This window comes from Sander lucioperca, chromosome 12 (assembly GCF_008315115.2).
Source record: "Sander lucioperca isolate FBNREF2018 chromosome 12, SLUC_FBN_1.2, whole genome shotgun sequence".
Lineage (NCBI taxonomy): Eukaryota > Metazoa > Chordata > Actinopteri > Perciformes > Percidae > Sander > Sander lucioperca.
In genome coordinates this window covers 8,873,825-8,897,982 of record NC_050184.1, presented here as the reverse complement: position 1 = coordinate 8,897,982, position 24,158 = coordinate 8,873,825, and the positions used below count along the sequence as shown (strand labels likewise).

The 24,158-nt window shown below is 39.6% G+C and overlaps 1 protein-coding gene across 9 annotated transcripts; it reads left to right on the top strand.

Annotated features, from left to right (window-relative positions):
* The first annotated feature begins 1,038 nt into the window (after positions 1-1,038).
* Positions 1,039-23,557, top strand: kif5aa (kinesin family member 5A, a). Of its 9 annotated transcripts, none has more exons than XM_031286935.2 (29): positions 1,039-1,677; positions 5,396-5,483; positions 5,570-5,643; positions 6,187-6,291; positions 6,498-6,546; positions 6,658-6,713; positions 6,888-6,975; positions 10,557-10,681; positions 10,825-10,929; positions 11,804-11,952; positions 12,540-12,688; positions 12,829-13,007; positions 13,325-13,393; positions 13,966-14,172; positions 14,858-15,004; positions 15,160-15,348; positions 15,506-15,623; positions 15,766-15,827; positions 16,619-16,725; positions 16,968-17,069; positions 17,359-17,419; positions 17,625-17,696; positions 18,179-18,283; positions 18,797-19,073; positions 19,266-19,440; positions 19,806-19,885; positions 20,108-20,147; positions 20,239-20,321; positions 20,886-23,557. In XM_031286935.2, the coding sequence occupies exons 1-28, from the start codon at positions 1,549-1,551 to the stop codon at positions 20,312-20,314; spliced, it is 3,183 nt and encodes a 1,060-aa protein (XP_031142795.1). In that variant the 5' UTR covers positions 1,039-1,548; the 3' UTR covers positions 20,315-20,321; positions 20,886-23,557. The 9 variants fall into 9 exon arrangements, with proteins under 9 accessions (XP_031142795.1, XP_035864447.1, XP_031142794.1 ...); XM_036008554.1 differs by having other exon boundaries at positions 20,236-20,321; positions 20,889-23,557; XM_031286934.2 differs by having other exon boundaries at positions 20,105-20,147; positions 20,889-23,557.
* The last annotated feature ends 601 nt before the right edge of the window (positions 23,558-24,158 follow it).

The following is a 24,158-nucleotide window of genomic DNA, read 5'->3' as shown; positions in this document are numbered from 1 at the left end:
ATGCAATTTCTACACTTAGAGATTTGTACATATGTACAGTTAATGTGTTTTATTTTGATTTTATATTGTTAGAGAAAGAGACAAGAGAGAAAACAACGAATTGTGAATTTTTCTGGGAATTGTAATTAAGTATTTTTCTCATTCTACCCCTTGCTTTCAATACTTATGTTTAAAAAGATGATTAAATTGTGGACTGTAGCTTTCTTTTTTATATGGGAGTCTTTTTTTATTTAATATTAAACTATTTACAGAAAATGTACCTTGTGTTGAGTTCTCTTCTGAAAGGGATGCAAGAAACTTTGTGATGCAGTTTATAGCTATGAGAATTTGCCTTTAAGTCTCACACATTGTTAGATAAGGATTATATTAAACATGGGCATAACATTGGAGGCTGTTACTACAAAAGATATCAATTAAAGTGACCGTTCACCGTAGTTAAGAGGTTTAACTGTTTGGTCTAGACAAAGTCCAGGGCCAACTACATTTTATTTTCAAATGTAGTTGCCCCTGGAATAATATGTTAGCCTTTTATCAGGATATCTTAAATGTTAGCAAAATGGGCATTTTTTTTCATAAATTAAAATATCTGGCACAATATCTCAAGTATCCATAATCTTTCTATTAATGAAAACAAAGGTACGGGTTTGTGCAGCTTAATGAGTTAATTCTGAATTGTATTTTTTAATGTTTACATTGTGCTGCATCATCTCTGAGATGCTCCTTCAAGGTGAGGCCTAAACTCAGCTTTAATCAATAATATCCACTGCCTTTCCATAATGGTTTCTTATGTCTTCCAAAGAATACAATCAGGCATTGGAGAGAGGCCAAATAATGACTTTGATGATTAGTCACTGCATCATCGGGCCTGGCAGCTGCTTTGCAGAAAGTAATGAAGTTATTCTTCATGGCTCTGTGAGGATGTGACGCTGCAGCACGGGGGCTCTTGTTTCCGCCTGCTAGTGAGGATGCTGAAATGATGATGCGAGGCTGTGGGTACCACTTTAAAGAGACGGATGCTGACCACGCCCTTCCTTTGATCGCCGATAGAGGGCGCTGTGGCCATCAAAGCAGGCCAAACATCCGCAGCTTTACCTCACTGCCCTTCCAGCAGCATCTCACCTTCAACCGGCCTGACGCACATCCACCGCCGCACCCGAAAAGGAAAAGAAAAACACGAGAGAAAGACAGCGTCAAACAAACCAACAATTGAAATCGAGCAACAGCAGAGTCGGGGTTTATTTTTCAATGATGTAGGGGATCGTTTTGCGGTTTGACATCTAATTTCAGTCTGCCAGCCTCTCTGCGACACGGAAACACCATCCAGCTGCGCATAAATAAATTGCATCCTCTCGCAGCTTGTCAGGATAAAACCATCCAACCTCTCCACCGTCCTCAGAGTCCCCTCGACGTAGAAGGACTAAGTCACTGCGCATCCCTCCTCGTTTATTTAGACGGTCAGATCAGGCCCCGATCAGCGACGGGTCGCCTCCAGCCTCGGCAGCATCTCTCCTCTCAGAAAGCAGCATCCTTCCTCCTTGAATCTGCGCAATGGCCGATATTCCAGCGGAGTGTAACATAAAAGTGTTGTGTCGCTTTCGTCCTCTCAACCAGTCAGAGATTCTACGTGGGGACCAGTTCATCCCCAAATTCCAATCAGACGATACTGTCCTCGTCGGGGTAAGTAAAGGGAGGCGCTTTGTTGTGCATGCAGGCCTTCATCAATAAATCATCAGCTCGACTCATCTGTTTGGGTCGCAGAATGGAAGGGAAACATGATAATCGGTGCAGCACAGGGGAATATACATTTCCCCACAATCTGTCTTTTCCTTAACATGACAAAGCACAAATACATGTAATGTTGTTAGTGCGCAAACTGGCCTTTTGCATCAGCTGACCAAAGTCTGCACTGTGTAGCATATGAATGAAACATAGCCAACACCTTGTTATCATAACGTATGTTGGAAGGCACTTTTCTAAAGAGACAGATATGCTAACATAACATATTTTAAAACAACAAATTGCTATAATTTTCTGTAGGCCTTTATCAGTCAGTCATGGCCCTATAGGCCTAATCCTGATTCATAACACACAACGAATACAACCCTCAAAGGTAAATATAAATGAATGTAAAGTATTTCCCATGCTGATATTGATGGGTCCATTCATTAATTCTGTGTGATTTAGTTAATTTGCAAATTAACCTCTCCTTAATGCTGCCATGAAGGAGGTCAGCTACAGCACATGCAAGCTTTCTCTTCTCTTCTATTGTGTGGGTTACTCAGCTGGTGCAGACAAATATACTGGTGCACCTCTGTAGTAGATGTTTAGGTTTTGGGAAATGGGGTCTGGTGAGCTGGGTGGACCAAATTCTCATGATTCATGCCTTGTTTACTCTGAAGATTGTTTGTATGGGAGGATACAATTACATAAGCCAGTCTCTTTAAATTCTGAATGTTTAATAGCTGGAGAGCATGTGGCTATGATGTGGGGTGAACACTGTTTCATGTCAGGACACTTGACTTAAATTCATTTTCATACAGTTAATCCAACACTCAAAAACATTGTCATCTTACATGACATGTTTTTGTGTATGACTGAATCATGAAAACATTTCCTCAAAAGAGAAAAACTGCCAGCGTCGCCTCATTTCAGCGTTAGTTTTGAATACAAATTGCATTTTTAAAAGATTTTTCAGATTTTTTCGGGCAGCAATCTACACTTTTCTAGAAATATCTTGAAACAAGTTGACTTGTATCGGAAGCAGACTGAAATACTCCACCTACACTGGCGCCTGTTACATTTGAAATCCAAAGAAAGTAAATTGATTTGATCCCATTTTCAGAGGCCAAAATCATTCCAAATACATCCAGTTTAAAGGCCAAATGAAGGAAAGATTGTAACTTGTAGGCCTATTATTTTGCTTATATATGTTGCTGGTTCTTTATGTTTTTTTTTTCTTGGTCAAGTAGGCCTATGTCATGTCTAAGGAAGGCTAAAGAAACATACACAATGAATACTTAGAGTGCTAAAAGGAGAGGAATAGTTAGCTTTGGTTCTCCTGTGGCTGATACATGCAGTGTGCAGAGGGAGGAATCATGTTGAAAGTTTCTCCAGTGATAATGGAAACATCTCAACCTGACCTTCCTCTCCCCATGACGGTGGACAGTAGAGTCAGAAACTGATCTCTCTAATTGCACACAGAGAGAATCAATAATCATCCAGCAAGCTCCTGCATCACCGGCTGACCTGCGTTTAGTCTTGTCTCCGGCTCCATCTGTCTCTCTCTCGGTCTTTGAATTTTTCTGTCTCATTCTACTGTTTCTCTCTTTATATTTTGCGCCTGCCTCTTTGACTCTCACCTCTGTTTCTCCTTTGCTCATCCATTTCCATTTTTATGTCTCCTTCTGTGCCTCCTCCTCCTCCTCCTCCTCCCCTCCTCCCCTCCTCCCTGTTCTGGGACTAAATGTATCTCTCTCTGGTAAATCACTCTGTTATGGGGTAGGTCTGCAGATGAGTCAATTTGTTAATGACATTTAATACGGCTCATGTTCTGGCAGCTCACATCATTGCTTTGCGTTTTGGCCTCTGTATCAGATAGGACGGTGACATTCAGGGGTTTCATAGCTTGGTTTCTGCAGCGAGGCGTGTCAGAGCTGAGTCACTCATCAGTGTTTTATGCAAGATTGTGTGTATTTTAGGAGGAGCGGATTTATTTGGGGCACATTTTGAAATAAACAAAATCCATTCTTGTGGATTTAGCTGCCAACCCTCTTACAAAATGAGGGCAGACATCAATGTACATTATACCTAGCTACACACAATAAATATTCTTTTGTTTTTTTAAACTCAAAAGAACACTTAGAGTGTGTTGTAGTTCTCGTGCACTTTCTACTGAGCTTTGCAGTAATTTAAAATGCTGAGTGGAGGAGCTTCATTTTTCGGTTTGTTGACCTACTTCCTTGCAGTGTGAGTGGTAATTTCCAAACAATATATTCAGAGTGGAAACTCTTTCTGAGAAATTAGAGACTATAAAGTCCTGTCCCCTCTTCTACCTGTTCAACTAGCATCTGTACCTAATTTATTTTCTTATATTTAATTAATCAGTTTTTCTTAAAAGCCGAAACGTGTTCCTGGAGTTTTCTGTTCATATTCTAAACAAATGGATCTACGCTTTGGAGGTAGCTTTAGAGGTGATGGTTGGAAGATGTTGGCCATAGCTAGCTGTTTCTCCCTGTTTCCAGTCTTTGTGCTAAGCTAAGGTAATAAATAAAAAAATAAAATATAAATAATGAATACATGTATTTCCCAAAATGTCCAACTATTCCTTTAACAAAGATAAAAGGATAATTATTTTATATGTTATCAGCATTTAGCAAAAAACATACCCCATGAGTCTTGGTACACTGGCAAAGTCTTGTGGGAGCTGTAGTTCTTCTAAATACTAATACTAATAACAAAATAATTGTTCACATATTAAAATGTAGTACAGCAGTAGATACTCCTTAATTTTAAAAATACGTACAGAAAATATCGGGAACGTGTTTCTATTTTCCAGAAAGCCTGATGGAAGAAACCCACAATGAGAACACCCATCAAGTTACAGTTGATAGAGCAACAGAAGCTCGTTAGGACTGATTAGCTACAGCTGAGGGTGCTGCAGAAAAGCTAGTGATAGCACCTCACTGGATACACATGAGTAGCTATTGTCTTTCATACGACTTTTTCCCATGTTAGATATAAAACTATAAAATGTTTTTGTTTTTTTAACAACCTTGGTCCTGGATGAAATTTGGCTCTGACTAGCTGGGAGAAAGAGGCACTGCAAAGCTAGCTTTCTCCCTCTGCTGATATCATCTGTTGTTGTGCACTTTCTGTTCAGAAGATGATGCAGCATTGTACAAACCATCCACAAAAATGCTACCAACACTGAAGCATTCTCAGAGACTGGTTTTTCTCTTGAATGTGTTGAGTTTTCAAAAAAAAAAGAAATCCATCAAGAGACATTTCTTAAACATTTCTGAAATGTTGGCACGACAACAGCAATATGTTGTGTTGGCCAGTAACATTAATGTTTGTTTCTCTATGAGAGATGAAATTTAAAGGTTTAAAGATGAGTTACCCATTTTATATGAGTGTGTATGTCATACCTTTATGGCCAGGCACGTGCAAACAGAGGAATCAATCACTAGCCACCTCACAGGGCTGACATCATTTCCCAAAGCTCAGGCTGATGACTAGCTGCTACTGCATAACACATTCAACAAATACTGCACCTTTGATTTATTTGAATGTCCTGAGACTAAACTGAGAAATCTGATCTCAATTTGGAGATAGACCACCTTATATCTTTTATGTTGTTTTGTTCATTGTTTGTTGTTGTTCATGGTCTTCACAGGGGAAGTCCTACGTGTTTGATCGAGTGTTTCCGACCAACACCACCCAGGAGCAGGTGTACAACACCTGTGCCAAGCAGATTGTCAAGGGTATGAATCATTAGCCATGTCACAATATGTCAGATATTTGAAATGTATGTGTTGTGGTCTCATTTGTTATTCTGTTTTTCTCATAGATGTTCTGGGTGGATACAATGGCACTATCTTCGCATATGGACAAACCTCCTCCGGGAAGACCCACACCATGGAGGTATTCAGAGCAATAAAGCAAAAGTATTTCTTTAAATGAATCTTAATATTATCCAACCACTCAAATATGGAAAGTTGTATAAGGCAAAGTGTCCAACCACTTGGACGTTTTCATTAAGTTTCAGTGTTTATCTGCCCCTATTTATTAACATTTTGGGTAGTTTTGGGTCTTTTTGATAATTTTATAGGACAATGAACTAATTTAACATTGCACTTTTGTTTCACAAATTACATTACAACTAAGATTAATTTTAATGTCACTAGGAACTAGTGGGAGGTCCACAGAAGTGATCTACCAGTCATTCTTTCTGTGACACCAGTCATATTATTTGAGTACTCTATATTTTGTTGACTCATGGTTCTACCAGGATAGCATTTTCTCTTTTTTCTGCCAAGCCAATTTGCTGTCCTCAGTTTTGATTTAACAGGCATTTTATGAGAATTTAAAGGCATTAATGCACGAAATCTCTATTAACCTTTGGCCCCAGATAGCTATCACCACCTCATTCTTAGTTATACCTTTATCTGTGACACCCTGTTTCAGGGCAAGCTGCACGACCCTCACCAAATGGGCATCATTCCTCGCATCGCTGAGGATATTTTCAACCACATCTTTGCCATGGACGAAAACCTGGAATTCCACATCAAGGTAGTGTATTTCATGAGTACCTGAGTTATGTCTGGTGTTATGTTATGCTTCTTGTCTTAATTCTTTGTTTTTGTATCAATCTTTACCTGGTGTCTGCAAACTGTTCAACAAAAAACTTGTATGCACTTTTACAAAAAGAAAGTTTTTTTAATGTGATGATACATTTCAGCCTGAGCTAAATTTGGTTCCCTATTTTTCTCCAACAGGTTTCATATTTTGAAATCTACATGGACAAAATCCGTGACCTTCTGGATGGTAAAGTGCTAATTAGCTCTTCATGAATCACCTGCAACAGTATTTTTATTTGTGAAATATAAACTCATATAGCACCAGTGTTTAGCTAATGCATTTCTCTATTGTTTTTAGTGACAAAGACCAACCTGTCTGTCCATGAGGATAAGAATAGGGTGCCATTTGTCAAGGTTTGTGAAAGTGCCTTGTATGTTGTCTTTGTAGGCGACAATATTCCTGTACTGCTTCAGATCCATGATATTAAGTCTGACTCATACTCTGTCTCTCTTGTTTTCTCTCCTCTCCTCTTGTTTCCTTTGCTCTTGTTTCTTCTTATTTCCTCTCCTCTCGTTTCCTCTCCTCAGGGATGCACTGAGCGTTTTGTCTCCAGCCCTGATGAGGTTATGGATGTGATCGATGAAGGCAAAGCTGCCCGCCATGTTGCTGTGACCAGTGAGTCTATACCTTAGAATATTGTTGTTGCAACATAGGATATTCAGTGGGTGTATGAATATAGCAATTCAGGACATAAATCAGTTATATATATATATATATATATATATATATATATATATATATATATATATATATATATATATATAATAAAATGGCAACAGTATGTTTATCTTTAATGTATGTTACAAAACCTTCAAACACAAGAAATAAAAGCTCTCTCATCTGTAATTCCTGCACCTTGTGCTGCCCTCCATGCTGCTGACTCACTCGTCTGTGGTTCAGTAGTACTAATATCTTATTAACGTCTTCAATACTGTGGGTTTACAGGTCAGAGTGATGCTTTAGCTTCATTGTACAACACTTCATTATAGTTATAATAAATCAGACGTGACCTCAGTAAACCCAGTGATTGCACTCCATCAAATCCATAGAAATGCTTCAATAGGTGTATCCATTTGTCTTACAATGTCTTTCAGTATGATTGCTCTAATTTGGTTTGATGTCAAAATGTTGTGCCAGTTATAATGAAAAAAGAGCAAAAACAATAATCATACCCCACTGAGACATTTCTTTCATGTCTTTAAGCAAGTAGGAATCAGTTTAAATCACTGTGGAGCTATTTCAAAAATACAATGAAGCAAGTCCTTGGAGAACTATCCAAACAACAAGCCATTACACCATATTCATTCATTCTTTTGCTGACTCACATTGCTGAAGTTGACTGAAGTGAAAAGAGTGTGACCGGATGAGCTTTTGGGATTCAGTGCTCAACAAAAACACCATGACAGCTTCAGTGTAATAAATCTCAACCTGTGCAGTTCTCCTTTCTTCAGAGTTAATGCATTTTGTACCCCAGTGATTCGTGTGTCAGACTTTCTGTGACATTTTCAAGAAATCAGTGATTTGATTTTGCCCTTTTCTGCAAAGTGATTGACTTGGACTTCTCTTTATTGTCAGCCATTCCAAATCAACTGTGTTGCAGGACCAGACCTACATGCATTCATACAAGAAGATCCTTTTAAATGAATTACAAAAAATACACTGAATGACCCACAATACGTTACAGTGCTAAAAACCCTTATGATTTAGGGATAAAAACACGTTTCTGCAAGTGCATGGTTATCTCGTTGTAATGAAATACTCAGTTAATGCAAACAAAGACAAGTTCATACAGTTATATTAATCAAGAAACTTCCAGAACAAGGAGATGTCCTCTGTAAAACATAAGCTAGTATCACATTAGTTAATTTCTTTTTATTGTTAACCAGAAACACCACATAAATCAACACAGCATATTGTGGAGTTAATTTAACTGTAGAGTCATCAAATACTATTTATCTGCTACGCTTCAGCCATTGTGTCATATCAGTAGGAACTTTTGTGCATTAACATTCCTGCTTCTCAGTTTGAGTCCTTAATCACCTGAAACTGAATCACTGCAGTGTAGCTTCCTGACAATGATAATCCCATAGTCTCAGGATGCAGGTAATAAGCCAGAGAGATGAATCACGAGTGATACTCACATTCAAAATAAAATAATTGGCCATCACTTTATAATAAAGGTACAAGTCATATACTTATGTGCATGACTCATGATGATTTAATGCATACATTAATGCAGGATGTATCATGAATTCCTGTTTGGCACCATGAGCAAATGATCAAGCCACTATGATTTTATTGCTCACACTTAATGTTGGAGGAATGTTCATTCACAGTTACTTAATACATTTATTGATATGCAATCAAATTAGCTTCACACATTACATGAATGTTCATTTCAGACCGATGCATGCCTTTGCTCAGCCTCTCTGGAAGCAGAACAGTACTATTCTTGTAGAAATATTACGTTTTATTATTTTTTTTAAATCATATTGCTCGTCATATGCAAACATTTATATCTTGCTGATGTCCCAATAGTATTCATGCCACATTTGCAACCTAGGGGGTGGAACATGCGTTGTTTTGGGGTTTTCTAATTATTATATTAAAGACCAACAACAGAAAACAACTTAATCTGTTATCATTGTTTTCTATGTTTTCCTATATCAGTAATACTTATAAACACAGAAATATAATATTCCTATTTATGCAATAAGGATCAGTTGAGAAGCACAGAAATGCATAATCTTTATTTAGAAATCATATTCCTCATTTAATAGATCTGTTGCACTTGGGGCTATGCAGTCCAAGACTTTATTATGAAGTCATCTCCAAAGCTTTTGGTGTCTTATGTAAGGCAAACAAAAGTGAAATGTTTATAACTAATAATAACAGATATTTGTGTTCAGCAGAGTTTGAATACAATTATTTTCTAGATATATATAGGCTCAGCTACAGAGTGTAATTGGCTGGGAGAATTCTGCATCATGTTGCAACTTAAAGATAATACGGTCAGATTGCTTGTCTGGTACAGACTGCTATAAAACAGCTATGGTGTTTTAAATCATCCATCCATTGAGTTGATCTATTGGTGGTCTCTGACCCAACTCTTACTCTTCACACTGAGCTGCAGCTTGTGCTCTGGCAGAAGATACAAAGTCCCTTGGTGCATGCAAAATCACTATGAAATGTATCTCTGCCTGTGTGTTATGACTATAAATAAACATTGTCATTGTAACGGGGTTGTATAACAGGCATGCATGGATGTTTAAGCTAGAGGATTGTGTGGGCTTTGTATTTTATGGATTTTACGTACTTGTGTGGGAGATAATGGAGGCTAAGACAAATTTCTTCTTTGTGACAAATTAAATAGAATTCCTCTCTTTAAAAAAGAAAATAAGAAATATTTACTTATATATATATTATTTGCTCATACTTGTAATGTAGCCTATATACTATATACCCAAAAGAAAGTGTGCTCAGTAGAGCAGAAATAAGACAAACCTTTCACAAACAATCAAATCCTACAACATTCTAGCTTTGAAAATCAACTGATTGTGAGCAGAAGTGGATCCAATGTGTTTAAAGCTGCGTTCACCAGCAGTCTTCTCTGTTTCCTGGTTGATGCCTGCTGACTCACGGTGCTGCAGAGCGGTGTGCTGATAGCAGACTAATGGGGCGACACTCTGCAGACACTGAGCTGATGCCCTCAGATATATGGTCTGCAGAGAAACCTGAACTTACTTACTGTCTGATGAAGCGCAGCATTTCGATCCGTGCTGCTTGTTATCTGCACTCTGTGAAATAATGATATCATTCTGCTGCAGAGATGACTTGTTCTGGTTGACAAAAAAGACAAGGAAGATTTGAAATGCACAGATAAATTATTATTAAATTAATCTGTTAATAGTTTCACTGCATTAAGGTGATTGGTAAGAACTGCTGGTAGGAGAGAGGCATGCAAATAATAGTTTGTATGTTTTGTAAAACAAAGTTTACTTGTATGTAAATCTCCATTATTACACATCTAGTTGTAGGCTCTTTTTCTATTGTGAAACTACTGTGTTTTCCTGTATGTATGTGTCTCTGAAAACGCTTTTAAACATAAATTTTAACAGCAAAGGTTCTAAGACTGCAACGAAACCTCTTTGCCTTTTGCTCTACCCAACTGTTATGCTGCTTTTGTCTTTGTGCAGACATGAACGAGCACAGTTCTCGCAGCCACAGCATCTTCCTGATCAACATCAAACAGGAGCATGTGGAGACTGAGCAGAAACTGTGTGGAAAGCTGTACCTGGTGGATCTGGCTGGCAGTGAGAAGGTAGGAGACACCCTGAGGAAAATATTGTTTATAAATCAGCAACTTCCAACATGCAATTCAGCTGCTTCAAATTAATTACCTTCTGTGTTTTTCTGCAGCAGTTCATCATTAATATTTTACTTCACTCTTTTTCTTTATTCCAGGTCAGTAAGACTGGAGCAGCAGGAGCTGTCCTGGATGAGGCTAAAAACATCAACAAGTCTCTTTCTGCTCTGGGAAATGTCATCTCTGCGTTGGCTGAGGGCACGGTGAGCTATTTTCACCCTACTTACCTCTATTTGTATAGACGGTAGAGAAACAATTGAGGCTGTGTGCCTCAAGAGATATAATAAAATAGGTCTACAGAAATACAGATCTGGATTAAATTAAAATACTTTGTAGATCAGCTAATAAATCACCATAAAGTGTTAAACAATGGTAGTGCTTACTGTATGTTTTGGTCTTGGTTTGCTATTTTGGAGTATACTGTATCGCAGTGTTTAATCAATGTGTGAGATATTTAAGGAGCTGATGTAAAGTAGTATTTTCACATTTAAGTTAAGTGAAACATATGTACCTTTTCCCCAACTGAAGCTTACTTCTATTGTAGAATTTGGGGACTTAAAATAAATTAAAACGTGTTTAATTTCTATTTCTACAACTGGAATAGTCCTGTTTATCTCCATGTTCAGAGACTGTTGCATATAGCCCTCCTCTCTCATTTCAAATCTGTCCCTCCTGTCAATTTGTTTATGAAATGCATCCTGCCCAGTATCTGAACCCTTCTTTCCATTCTGCCAACTCAACAGGTTTGGCTGTCAAATGCCAAAACTATCCCTGCCAATTATAAGATTAGTTGGATGCGGCACAATAAATCTGAGACTTTTGACAGGAGTTATGGGATTTGTTTGAGAAATCAAGTTGAATGGGAAAGTGTACATTTTTGCTGAATATAATCTGCTGATGAATCACACAGAAATCCAAAATCAGGAAGCAAATTAAATGTATCTCCTGCCTTCCTGTCATGCTTTTAGTTTCAAATTGTCTCTGGATCTGGATCTTTTCCCCTCCTTTTTTTTCTTCTCCTTTATTTCCCTCTGCTTCCTCTCTCATCATCTTCCCTCCCTCACCTCTCTCCTTCAGAAAAGTCACGTACCGTACCGTGACAGCAAAATGACCCGCATCCTGCAGGACTCCCTCGGTGGAAACTGTCGCACCACCATGTTCATCTGCTGCTCTCCCTCCAGCTACAACGACGCCGAGACCAAATCCACTCTAATGTTTGGACAACGGTAGATACATTTGTGGATACAGCCAATGCAGCTTTGGAAAGAAACTTTAGTATACAATATATACATGAAAAATGAACTCAGTCTAACAGTTTATTAACATGCTGCAAGGTTTCTTAGCAAGAACCCAAACTGATTATAATTTACATAAGGAAGGCAATGAACTATTTTGGGCGTGACCTAAAATCCAAACAAGGCAGACACAGAAGCTAACTGACACTGCCCATTTGACTATATTGCACTTATATTTATTTAAAGGAAATTATGTTATTTCACCAGGGAGGTATTAATGTGTTTTTGAGTCAGAAGGCTGAAGAAATGTCTCAAAAATAGAAATGTACCTATAAGAAAATCAGGCATTAGCTGTGTTATATTCTTATTTCTTTACAATAGTTTCCTCTCATACTTATCAGGTGACTTTAAAACTATATGATCAACATAAAGCTGAATTTTGGGCATTGTATCCAGTAGAATTTCTAATTGAACACAAACACTGATCATCAGTCCTTTCCTTAATTTAAAACTTAAAAAAATGACTCACATTGTTTTCTCCATTTGTGTCTCTCTGTCTTTGTCGTCCTCTGTCACAGCGCCAAGACCATCAGGAACACCGCCTCCATCAACCTGGAGCTGACGGCGGAGCAGTGGAAGAGGAAGTATGAGAAAGAGAAGGAGAAGAACAAGACTCTGAAGGAAACCGTCCAGAAGCTGGAGATTGAGCTCAACCGCTGGAGAAATGGTGAGACACATTAAGTGTTTTCTGACTAACTTTTCAGCTGCATAACTTCAACTCTTCTGTGCTGACATTATAAACACAACCATATTATTCTAATTTCTTTGTTTCTCTGTCGTCTTTGTCCCTTCATCCCTTTCCTTCAGGAGAGGAGGTGCCTGAGACGGAGCAGACCACGGCAGACGTGGTGACCCGTTTTGAGACCGTGGAGGAGCGTCCCATTTTGGACAATGACACCTCCTCCATTGTGGTTCGCATTTCCGAGGAGGAGCGGCAGAAGTACGAGGAGGAAATCCGCAAGCTCTACAAGCAGCTGGATGATAAGGTCCAAACATCAACATACTAATTACCACAGACACTTTTTGCCTGTACATTAGTGAACTTGCTTACTTTTGCTCCACTTTAATTCCACCTCAGTGTAAATGTAGATGTAATTGTTTTTATAAATATCAAAGGAAGGACTATTTTTAAGTGTCTTTCTCGCTAGTGTGTACAGTAACATTTGCGACATCTTATAGACCGAAATTTAATTAAGGGTTTATAGATATAAAACAATCATGGACAAAGTAGATGAAAGCCTATAAAGTTTTCAGTGTCACATATATTCAATCAAACAAGAATGATAAAATCATGTTTCTGCAGGATGATGAGATCAACCTGCAGTGCCAGTTGGTGGAGAAACTGAAGCAGCAGATGCTGGACCAGGATGAGGTCAGTTTATACAAACACATACACACTGTATGCACACACAGACTATGTTTGAGAGGGTACTTACTAATTCTAAATGTAATCTTAAAACCAAGTGTCAGCGTTGAAACAGCCGCTGAAGAATTGAGGAATGGAGAAAATGACTTAAAGGTGCTGTAGGTAGGATTGCGAAGATCCAGGACTTCAAAAAATTTAAACATCGACAACTTCTCAGTCCCTCCCCCCTTTCCGCTGAAGCCCAAAACGGTCTCCTAAGCCCCTCCCCCCACAAGGGAGAATGAACGCGTGTGCATGAGCAGTGATTGACATGCAGTTAGACACCCCCCCTGGCCCTGATTGGTGTATCTGAACAGGGAGCGGTGGATATTTGCAAATCGCACTACAGGCTGTAGGTGGTGCCAGAGGAGCCGGATTTTTTTTTTTTTAATTACCTGCTTCATGTAGTTCTACTCGAACATAGGGTCAGTTTCAGCAAATATGACAGAAAGTTAGTTTTATAAGTCTTACCTACTGCACCTTTAACTGACGACATGTCTCCCTCTCTTTTCTTTTACTCCCTCCCTCCCCCCCTCCAGCTCCTAGCCTCATCCAAGGGCGATGGGGATAAGGTCCAGGCTGAACTTGGCAGGCTTCAGGTGGAGAGCGACTGTGCCAAGGCTGAGGTGAAGGAGGTGCTGCAGGCTCTGGAGGAGCTTGCCATCAACTACGACCAGAAGAGCCAGGAGGTGGAGGAGAAAGGCCTGCAGAACCAGCTGCTGGCTGACCAACTGTCCCAGAAAATGGTACGTTTGAAGAGGAATGGTATAAATGTGAGATTGACTGACAGAGAGCTAAAATCAGAGACAGGAGTTGAAACAGAAGGACGCTCGCTTCCTTGCTGCACTAAAGAGACAAGCACCTGTAGCAGTGAGCGGAAAATACTGCAGGAATTATATGACAGTCAAGTACTGGAGGAGAAGTGTTAGAGACTTTTTACATTACATTAGGCTTAGCTGTAGAGGACTGAAAAAATAAATGGACTTTTGAGATGCAGTACTGTTTCTCAGATGGTTGTCAATTTCTTCTCCATTTGGCTTAACTGCCATAACACCTTAGAATTGTGCAGTCACATTTTAAGGACCTATAGGTGAAGCTAGCAACCTAATCATTTGAGATGAAATCTTGCACAATCCATCGTCATATGAAAGCCTTAATGTTCGGGGACAATTTTTAGATATTCTCCAAAAACTATGGCCTCCATCACCCAACAGTTATGACTAAAACTGAAAGCTTGAAACTGCAACAGTACCTCTGTCCTATTTGGGGTAATCTTACTTTTATATAATTTACATATGAAGAGATATCCTGGTTTCTCGACCTAGATGTACCATAAACTTTTTTCTGGTGATATGTGGTCTCTGGGTGCTTTCTGTTGGAAATTGGTAGTGCTTCCCTGGTCCTGACTGAGCCTCTCTTTTTCTCTTACAGGCCAGTCTGATGGAGCTGGAGGCAGAGCTGTCTCGTATGCAGGAAGTGAGCGGGCAGCAGAGGAAACGCATCGCTGACGTCCTCAACGGTCTGATGAGGGACCTCAGTGAGTTCAGCACCATCGTGGGCAACGGGGAGATCAAGCTGGTGAGTTGGCTCTAAGTGTTAACAGAGGTTTAAATGTACTGTACATATACTGTAGGTACACTACATAGAGTGTGTTGAGTCGAGTTTCTCGTTAGTCCCGACTGGAGAAGAAAGCGTGGAAGAGAAAATAATCACCACTTTTCTACAATCCTCAGCCGGTGGAGATTAGCGGCGCGATCGAAGAAGAGTTCACGGTGGCTCGCCTCTACATCAGCAAGATCAAGTCGGAGGTGAAGAGCATGGTGAAGCGCTGCCGCCAGCTGGAGAACATGCAGCTGGAGTGCCACCGCAAGATGGAGGAAACTGGGAGGGAGCTCTCCTCATGCCAGCTCCTCATCTCCCAGGTGAGGGATGGAGGGAGAGGGACAGGATGGGAGAGGAAGAGATGGAGTGGAGGAAAGCCTGCGTGAATTAATGAAATATTGTAGTTTGTTGTGGCTGGGTTTTTATGACTTTTTTTGTTTTTATTTCCTGTGTGTGCGTTTGTTTGTGTTCGTACAGCATGAAGCTAAGATCCGCTCCCTGACAGAGTACATGCAGAGCGTGGAGCAGAAGAAGAGGCTGCTGGAGGAGAGCCACGACTCCCTGAGCGAAGAGCTGGCCAAGCTGCAAGACCAGGGTAACCTGCACAGTGCACGTGTACACATACACATACACCAAATATTAACTACAGAATTAATGTTCAAGCAAAAGGAAATAGGATTTTTTTTTTAGGTTGTTGCTCTGTGGTGAATACTTTCTTTCTCTTTTTCTTCTTACAGATAACTCCCTGCTTGAGGAGAAGGATGGAGAGAAGGGTGAGACTGAGGATGGAAATGTGAAGGTAAGAAACGTTAAAAGGCAATTTCTTTAGTGCCCAGCCTAAAACCTTAGTAAACTGATTTACTGATTTTGACTTAATTAATTGAAATTGTGACACGGGCATCCTGTCCCCCCAGAATATAATACAAGTAAGGTACTTATTGTTCAGATGTAACTCCTTTTTGCCATTTCATGCCTGTATTTTAGTTTCTGTAGGGTGCTACATGCAGGGTTTATGAGGGTTACTTTAAAAATGTATTCCAATACAGTTACTTATTATCTATTAAAACATGTGGTCAGCAACCTAATCCCAATATCACAATATTAAAGCAATATAACTTGATTACTTTCCATTACTTTTTTGGAGTCCCTCAATGCCAAATATGGGCATAACTTGCACTGTACTGTAATGCTGTTCCCCTTTTCTGCTTTATTTACAAATTAACATGGCAATAACAATGGCAACTATTAGCTATGGTTTCACTCAAGACCAGAGTGGTGTTGTGTGAGACTCATAAATGTTGTAATGAGTGCGCATGTGCATGGTGTTATACTGTTGTTTATTTTAAAATGTATATTTTAATTGTAATATTGCTAATAATCCCCATTTTTACTAAATGTATCAGTTATCTGATTGCCTCTTTTTCTGTAATTTTAAAACGGAATACCTTTTTCCTAAAAATATCCTAAAATCCTAGATTATGTGGCTTTTTATTTTTAAAAATTTATATTTATTAATATTTATTTTCTAGTTTTCCCTGCTAAAGCCAGCATCTCTGAAGACGTTGTGCCTTTTGCTCTTTTCATTTGCAGAAGGTTTCCCGTCAGCAGGAGTCTCACCGTGGCCTCCATCACAAGCAGCTGGCCCGCCTGCGGGATGAGATCAATGAGAAGCAGAGGATCATTGACGAGCTCACTGAGTCTGTGACCATCTTAATTAGTTCTTTCTATTTACACATAGATGCCATATATGTTATAATTTAACATTATTAATTGTTGTAAGCTATTTTTATTATTTACAATATAACATACATTTATTCATACTGTAGACACAAAGGTTTACCAACTATTATCTGTGGAATAAAACAGGTTTGCTGTTCATTCAACTCTTCCTTTTCTCTTTTTCCTTCCGAACATGTGTGCTGTTGTTTCCCACCTCCAGTCGTAACTCCAAGCTGGAACTGGAGCTGGCTCATGTCCGCGCCGACTTTGAACGCCTGAAGAGTCAGGACAACACTAAGAGTGAGCGTCTGGAGGAGCTCTCGTAAGTGTTGTTGAGGTCCACTTTCTCACTACTCAGTGTGGTTGAAACAAAGGTCTGAGTATAGAGTACTGCATGTGTGGGATGGGTCAGCATACAGTGGTTTACAGCGTTTTCATGATTATTTCAATGGAGAACTTAGAAACATTGGAGTATAGAATTGATACAGTCCACTGTTTCTTCTTTTAAATTCCAGCAGAGGGCACTCAAAACAACCCATTGATATTAAATTGTCCTGAAATACACAGAAGTGTTGTCTTATTTGTAATGATGGTTTTGCTGTTTCTGTCAGATTCCTGCATGAGCGCCATGAGCAGACTAAACAGGACTTGAAGGGTCTGGAGGAGACTGTCGTGAGTAAAATATACACCACTATCTGTGTACCTCTGTCTCTTCTGAAACATTGTCCCTTGCTGTGTCTCTGTCTCTCTCTTTCTTTATACCTTAGAGTCTTGTCTTACCTCAGTCTGCTATATTTTCTTTTGAATTACCTTTCTCTAACATCTTGTACATGCAGAATTGTCTTCCTAACCTGCTCTCCATCTTTCTGTCCTCCAGGCCCGCGAACTCCAGACCCTCCACAACCTGCGCAAGCTGTTCGTTCAAGACCTCACGTCGCGGGTTAAAAAAGTAAGCAGCTCAAAGATGATTACGTTACGGGATGTTAAGGAATCTGTGACCTAAATTCTCAGTGATGAACCTGAGAATAGCAACAATATCCTCCATTCCTCTAATCCCCTTGACTTTTTGATATTGTGACACAAGAAATTCACTTTTGTGTAAACTAGTGGATTAAAGATCCAACAGAAAGGCCTTGCAAGGAGTTAGTATGTCACCATGCAAAATGCTGGATGAATAGCTGTTCTAAAAGGGCTTGTTTGGCACATTTGACTGTGTATTGATAACAGATAAGGTGGAAGGTTTTAAACCACAATTACTCAAAAGTGAGTTTGAAAGGTCTTCTCACAGTAATCCGTGGTATTTATAAAGGCTTCTGTCAGCCCCCGTCAGGTGTTACAATCATCTTCTGCCACCGGACACTAGAAAACCTCTTTCTCTACCTTGCTTACTATTTGTTTCCTCATCTTTGTGCTTCGTCTTCCTCTCTGCAGAGTTCCGAAATGGAGCCTGATGATAGCGGGGGGTCTTGCACCCAGAAGCAGAAGATTTCCTTTCTTGAGAATAACCTGGACCAACTTACAAAGGTTCACAAACAGGTGAGAAACACACAGAGAGGATGAGAGGAACTATAACCTTTAGTGATGGAAACACAGTTTGACTGATATTTTTATTTCAAGAGATAAAGTAATTCTGGTGGATAATTTGCCTGCTAGTTGCCTAAACTGCACACTCAGGAGTCTGACCTAAGTGGGTCCATAACAGAAAAGAATATTTGTTGCTATATTGAACAGACTTCAAGTAAAGTAGTATGTTCAATAATAATAATAATAATAAAATAATGTAAGCAAATTGTGCCCTCTAAACTCTGCCCTAAATGTCTTTTTATTAGTGACTGGTGTGATGGAAGTGACTTACTAAATGATATTGCATCACATTACTGTAATTGCATGGCTTTTTATGTATTTGTACTTCTTGGAGTATTTTAAACAGGAATTGAATTAGCTTCTTAAGTTGTAAGTGCCATACTTGGCTACATGTTTTCACTCCTTCCTCTTCCTCTTCCTCTTTTTCCTCTTCTTTCTTTACACTGATTATTTTTTTTAATTTAGATTCCAATTTTCCCACCCTGTGTCATTTCTCACCCCTCCCTCTGTCTCTCTCCCTTCCAGCTGGTACGTGACAATGCAGATCTGCGTTGTGAGCTTCCAAAGTTGGAGAAACGTCTTCGGTCTACTGCTGAGAGAGTTAAGGCCCTGGAGACTGCACTGAGGGATGCCAAGGAGGGCGCAATGATGGACCGCCGCCGTTACCAGCAGGAGGTTGACCGCATCAAGGACGCCATGAGGGCAAAGAACGCCCTGAGGCGCCCCCATGCAGCACAGATCGGTATAGCACTGAAGCTTGATCATTTGATTTATGCTTTATGTTTGTGTCGCTGCCTGGGTATTGGTATTTTCCTAAATGAAATGTCTGAAATGCAAGGAATTTTAAACTGACTTTCTGTCTCTTATTTGGTCTGCAATAACCCAGTTTCATTATTATTGTATCCTATCTTACATTACATTATCATCCTGACAGCTAAGCCAGTGAGACCGAAGCAGATGCCTGTCTGCTCTCCCACCAACCCGTTCTACACTTACATCCGTGCCACTGAACAGGCCAACACCTACAGCAACGCCCTCTTCCAGGGCAACGTGACACAGCCAAGCGCCGCCAGCTCAAACTGCAACCCCAACTCTGTCCAGAGCAACACGTGAGTTTAAATCCTTCCTTCCACCATTTCAGGCCACAGATTGCATGGCCTAAGTAAGGTGTGTGACATATGTCAGATGACAGAGTTCAGGAAGAGTCAGCACTACTCTTTAAAAAACATAGCATCCTGTGGTTTGTAGACGGGTACTGAGCGGTCGTTCATCCAAGCATGGTCATTTCATTATAATCTATAGCTGGCAGGCTTCTCTCTTTGATGTTAAGTATTGCTTCAACAATGTATTCCTTTTTACTCTGTCGACCTTTTGATTTTTCATATTGCTGGATCAGGCAAGTCTCCCTCACTTGTAACGTCTAATGCTGTGCTCATATTTGTGTTTTCTGTTCCCTCTGTAATGTTTTACACAGAGTTTCCACAGCACTGGGCTACAGAGCAGGCAGATATACCGGAGACATACTGGAGTCCTTCCCACTCAACATTGACAACGGTAAGTACAAGAGCACACACACGTACCTGTATCCAAACTGATATTCACATACATGTATACATGCGTGCACAGAGTTTGGCATCAAGAGTATGAGATGTTTATTGTCAGGAGCTCACTGTTCTTTATACACTCTTTATTATATTATAGGATCCATTTACCAGTTGATGATATTGATCATCCTTATCAACCAATGGAATTAATCTATTGTTTTATTTACAGCAGGTAACAGTATCAGTGAGACAAGAGACATCAATGACAACAGGTGAGGATGTCAGTTACACTAAGTTTACAGTAAAACAACAGTAAACAGAATTACAATACTGAGTGTTGTGTTTGTATATCTGCACCAGAAGTGATGTTTACTGTGGCAGCGAGGTGGATGATTCAAACAGGCACTACATCATTCAGCAGGAGACCGCCGCAAGTTAATGCCATGGTAATTAACAAAGTACACAGAGTCTTACACACACACACACACACACACACACACACACACACACACACACACACACACAACACACACTAAAACCGTCTTTATCAATGCAGTTACTTCAACCATACAGATAGACATTAACTACGAGTCATCTGCATTTTAATTTACTTTTTAACATTTTAGACAAATTTCTGTCCTTTGATTTGTTATAGTACATTATGAAAATCAACTCACAGTTTACAGAAAGAAATTAATAAGGTGGAAAAAGTGTTCGCCATGATGGGTTGGGTGGTTCCTGTGTCAAGCAAGAAAAAGTCACTGCAATTTACTTTATTAACACACTGCCTTAAACTTGAAACCAGTGGCTGCCTGGAAGTTAGAAAATCAGTCGACAAACTTATGGCACGCTTTGGAAAAATGTGTGGGCAAAAAATGCAAGGCATATTTAGGTTTTTTCAAACAAACAAAACCATTGCTATGGTCCTTTAATAAGAAACATCTAATAGAACATTCAACAGATTTCTGTATTTCTCCAAATGATGACTTCCTTTTATTGTCTCTCTCCAGAAGATGACCAAACACTGTACCTGTCCACGGACCCTCTCCTTCCATCTGCATGCAGCCTGTCTCCCCTGTCCCTCCACTGCATCACTGATGAAGATGATGATGAAGATCTGTAGCCCTGTAGTCTTCACACTAGATGAAGCCCCTCCAGCTCCTTTGGTGACCACTATGACCCTTAGGTTTGGGGTCCAGTCCCTTCCAGTTCAGTCAGTAGAGGAAGTAAATTAAATCAGAATTCGTTTTTTTAAAAATAAGAACTTCACTTAATCAACTCATTGATCTCTTTCCCAATCAATTTGTCACCAGATATCACTGATGCTGATTACCTCCTGAGGTGGTTGAGCTGAAACGGGACTAACTCCATCCCTGATGACTTAGTACACACATGTTGTAAATAATAGTGCTGTATACTCCAGTAGAGGTTTTTGACCAGCAACTGTTCCAGCCTCCACCGTCCCCTGCACACATCTTCTTATGGGCAACATGTGAATGGCATACTGTAGGCAGACGTGACCTTTTTCTCTGTCGTAAATAAGAGTATAGTGTGTAACGCCAGCTTGTAACAGAAGACCCACACTCTGCATGCATGTCGCTTAGAGGGTTAGCTTTCAAATCTTTGCATGTGTCCTGATTCCAGTCAGGAGCTGGTATGCTGCGAGTGAAGAGTCTGATCGACTTCGACAGATGTCACACAGAGAGAGAGAGAGAGAAAGCGAGAGGGTTTCCCTTAATCCCGATCAGGGCTCAGTGCTTTAGATTTCCTATTTTAATGTAAAACTGGTCTGTTGTGTTAATGTGGCTCAAACACAGGAAAAACAACAAAAAACACATCATAAGTGGAGCAACATGTGTCAGGGAAACCCAGCCTGTGTTGAGGAAACCTTTTGTTATTGCTTTGATACTGTGATGTTGCAGCTGTATGATGCCATTGTATATTTCAGGTAATGCTGCCCACTTCCATTTATTGTGGATCCCTCCCTGCATTGCACCGACACCTTGTGAGTCTTCATGTCGAGCCTTAACAAGAGCTGACTTCTCATGATCAAACTAACACGTGTGCATACATTTGTAATTACTACCTCTAGAGCTACTCATTATACGCTTATTACACTATACTAACATCCTCTTAAATGTCGAATAAGAGCTGATCTTAAAGTTTCTAGAGAAAGATGCAACTTTAGTACATCAATAGCTGTAAGTAGATTTAAAAGCTCTTATCAGAGCAGTAGTTATATTCTCCTGAAGTTCATTCATACACAGATTCCTCCTCCATCATAAAACAGAATCAGGGCTAGGCTGAAAACGTGCTTGCAAAAATGTTCTAGTGCAGGACCAGAAAGTTTGGGTTTACCACGTAAGGGCATATCAAGGTATACTACATTGATTTCAAATATTTTCCTAAACTTTCTGGTGCTTGATGCATTTTCCTATTTGGTACCTAGTAAGGCTGAAATTATAATGCCTGCATCCTTTGTCTCCCAATGTAAAGTTAGACTATGTATTGTCTAAATTTTGATTTTAAAACAGAAGTGAAGTAACATCTTCAACACTTTTTAGACTATATGGATGTTTTTTTAGTGATTCAGTGCTTTTTAAACAGACCCATCAACAGTCCGATGATTAGGGAGTGTCTGCAAACGAGTCCCCAGCTGAGCAGCCACCAGTCTGGGATGGACCGACCGTTTGACAGATGCTTGTTGTTTGTAGCTTGTTGTCAAGGTGTGCTGTTATTCTTCAGTCAGAAATCCTGACCAGCCAATCAGGATAGAAGAACGCAACATGTCTCTGGTGGGTGACGAACATATGGATGTGTTTGGACTGAGCTGAGTCGCTGAAAGGACAGATTAGAACAGACGTGTGTCGCTTTTAAAGGAAACGTGCTTTACGACCAAACAGCTTTTAAATAACAAAATCTTTTACAATGAAAAATAATTCTCTATGCTAAGTTCAGTGTATTACATGGCATGACTGGACTTGTTCTATTTAGCCCAAATAGGACCTGAGTATGTAAATTGTCTAATACTTAACAGCCTAACTCATGACAGCACCACTCTGTCTCATGCTTTATGCTCATCACAACATCTCAGGGCTTCGCATTCACAATCACAGCCACCATGAGCCATCACCACTGTCTTCCTCATGCGAGTGCTGATGAAAAATCAGGTCAGCAGGTATTCTTCAAGGCTTAGCAGATAAATGGGATGATAAATATACAGAAATAACAACATTTTAAACATAGTGTCTCCATTCTAGCACATGACATCCAAAATGAAAAAAACCCTCTGGTCAGACCCTACTGTATGTGTCCAAGCAAACCCTCTATTTGACATCATGTTTCAAGTATTATAAATAAATCCGAAGGAGGGGGGGATGTGTACTATATTGCCACCTGCTGTCCAACTGTCTTATTTCAACATATCTAAAATACATGTGCTATATATTGTTAATCTTGTAAGTAAAATAGCGTGCCATGAGATAGTAAAATGCAAAAGAAATGCACACGCTAATTTCGTTCAAAGAAATGTTTGTTTTATTTATTTCTGTATGCCTATACTGTAGCGTCAACATGATTATGTGAAGAATCACAGTTCTGTATATATAGACTCATTACTATGCTGTATTGTATGTGAATCATTGTGTTGTAGTAAAAAGTTCAATAAACTTGTAGAAAGGAAGGAGTGTGTTGTAGAGAATCATTTGGGTCCAAAGATATTCACTGTACCACACTGATCATGGCTCCATCTAGTGGATGGAAAAGAAAATTGTACCGATACAGATTTGATTGAATGAAGAGCCCCTTCATTGGATGACTCTCCACATCAGCACATCTTCTCTGAGAAGAAACAGCTGCCTTCAACCCAACCTCAGATGGAATAAAGGTATACCGAGGGACTGCACCCATGCCCACCAAAAGACTACTCCCTTTTTAGAGTTTCTCAACTCCATTTAGAGTAAACAAGACGGAAATGCTCCTCTTTAGAATACTTATACTTCAGTATATACCAGTTGTTGATGCAATGTTTGAAACTCCCCTGTAAACTATGATTTAATTGTGAACAGTCACTGCTGGTGAGTTGCATGTATGTTGGACGCTCTCTGTTATTACAACCTCTGACCCAAACAGGAAATTCATTTTCTAACTATGTTATGAAACAAATTCTGACATGAATGAATCTGTTTATGCTGGAACATCTAAATGAAATGGAGAACAAAATTAAGCAAAGTGTCATCAGTGCAGTACAGATACTGTATCTCATATAGGATAACCAAAACCAT

Excerpts from the sequence above, each read along its gene's own strand:
- kif5aa (XM_031286931.2), top strand. The coding sequence starts at position 1,549 with ATGGCCGATATTCCAGCGGAGTGTAACATAAAAGTGTTGTGTCGCTTT. Across the intron at positions 1,678-5,395 it reads ACGATACTGTCCTCGTCGGG|GGGAAGTCCTACGTGTTTGA; the intron begins GTAAGTAAAGGG and ends TGGTCTTCACAG. Across the intron at positions 15,349-15,505 it reads GCCAGCTCCTCATCTCCCAG|CATGAAGCTAAGATCCGCTC; the intron begins GTGAGGGATGGA and ends GTGTTCGTACAG.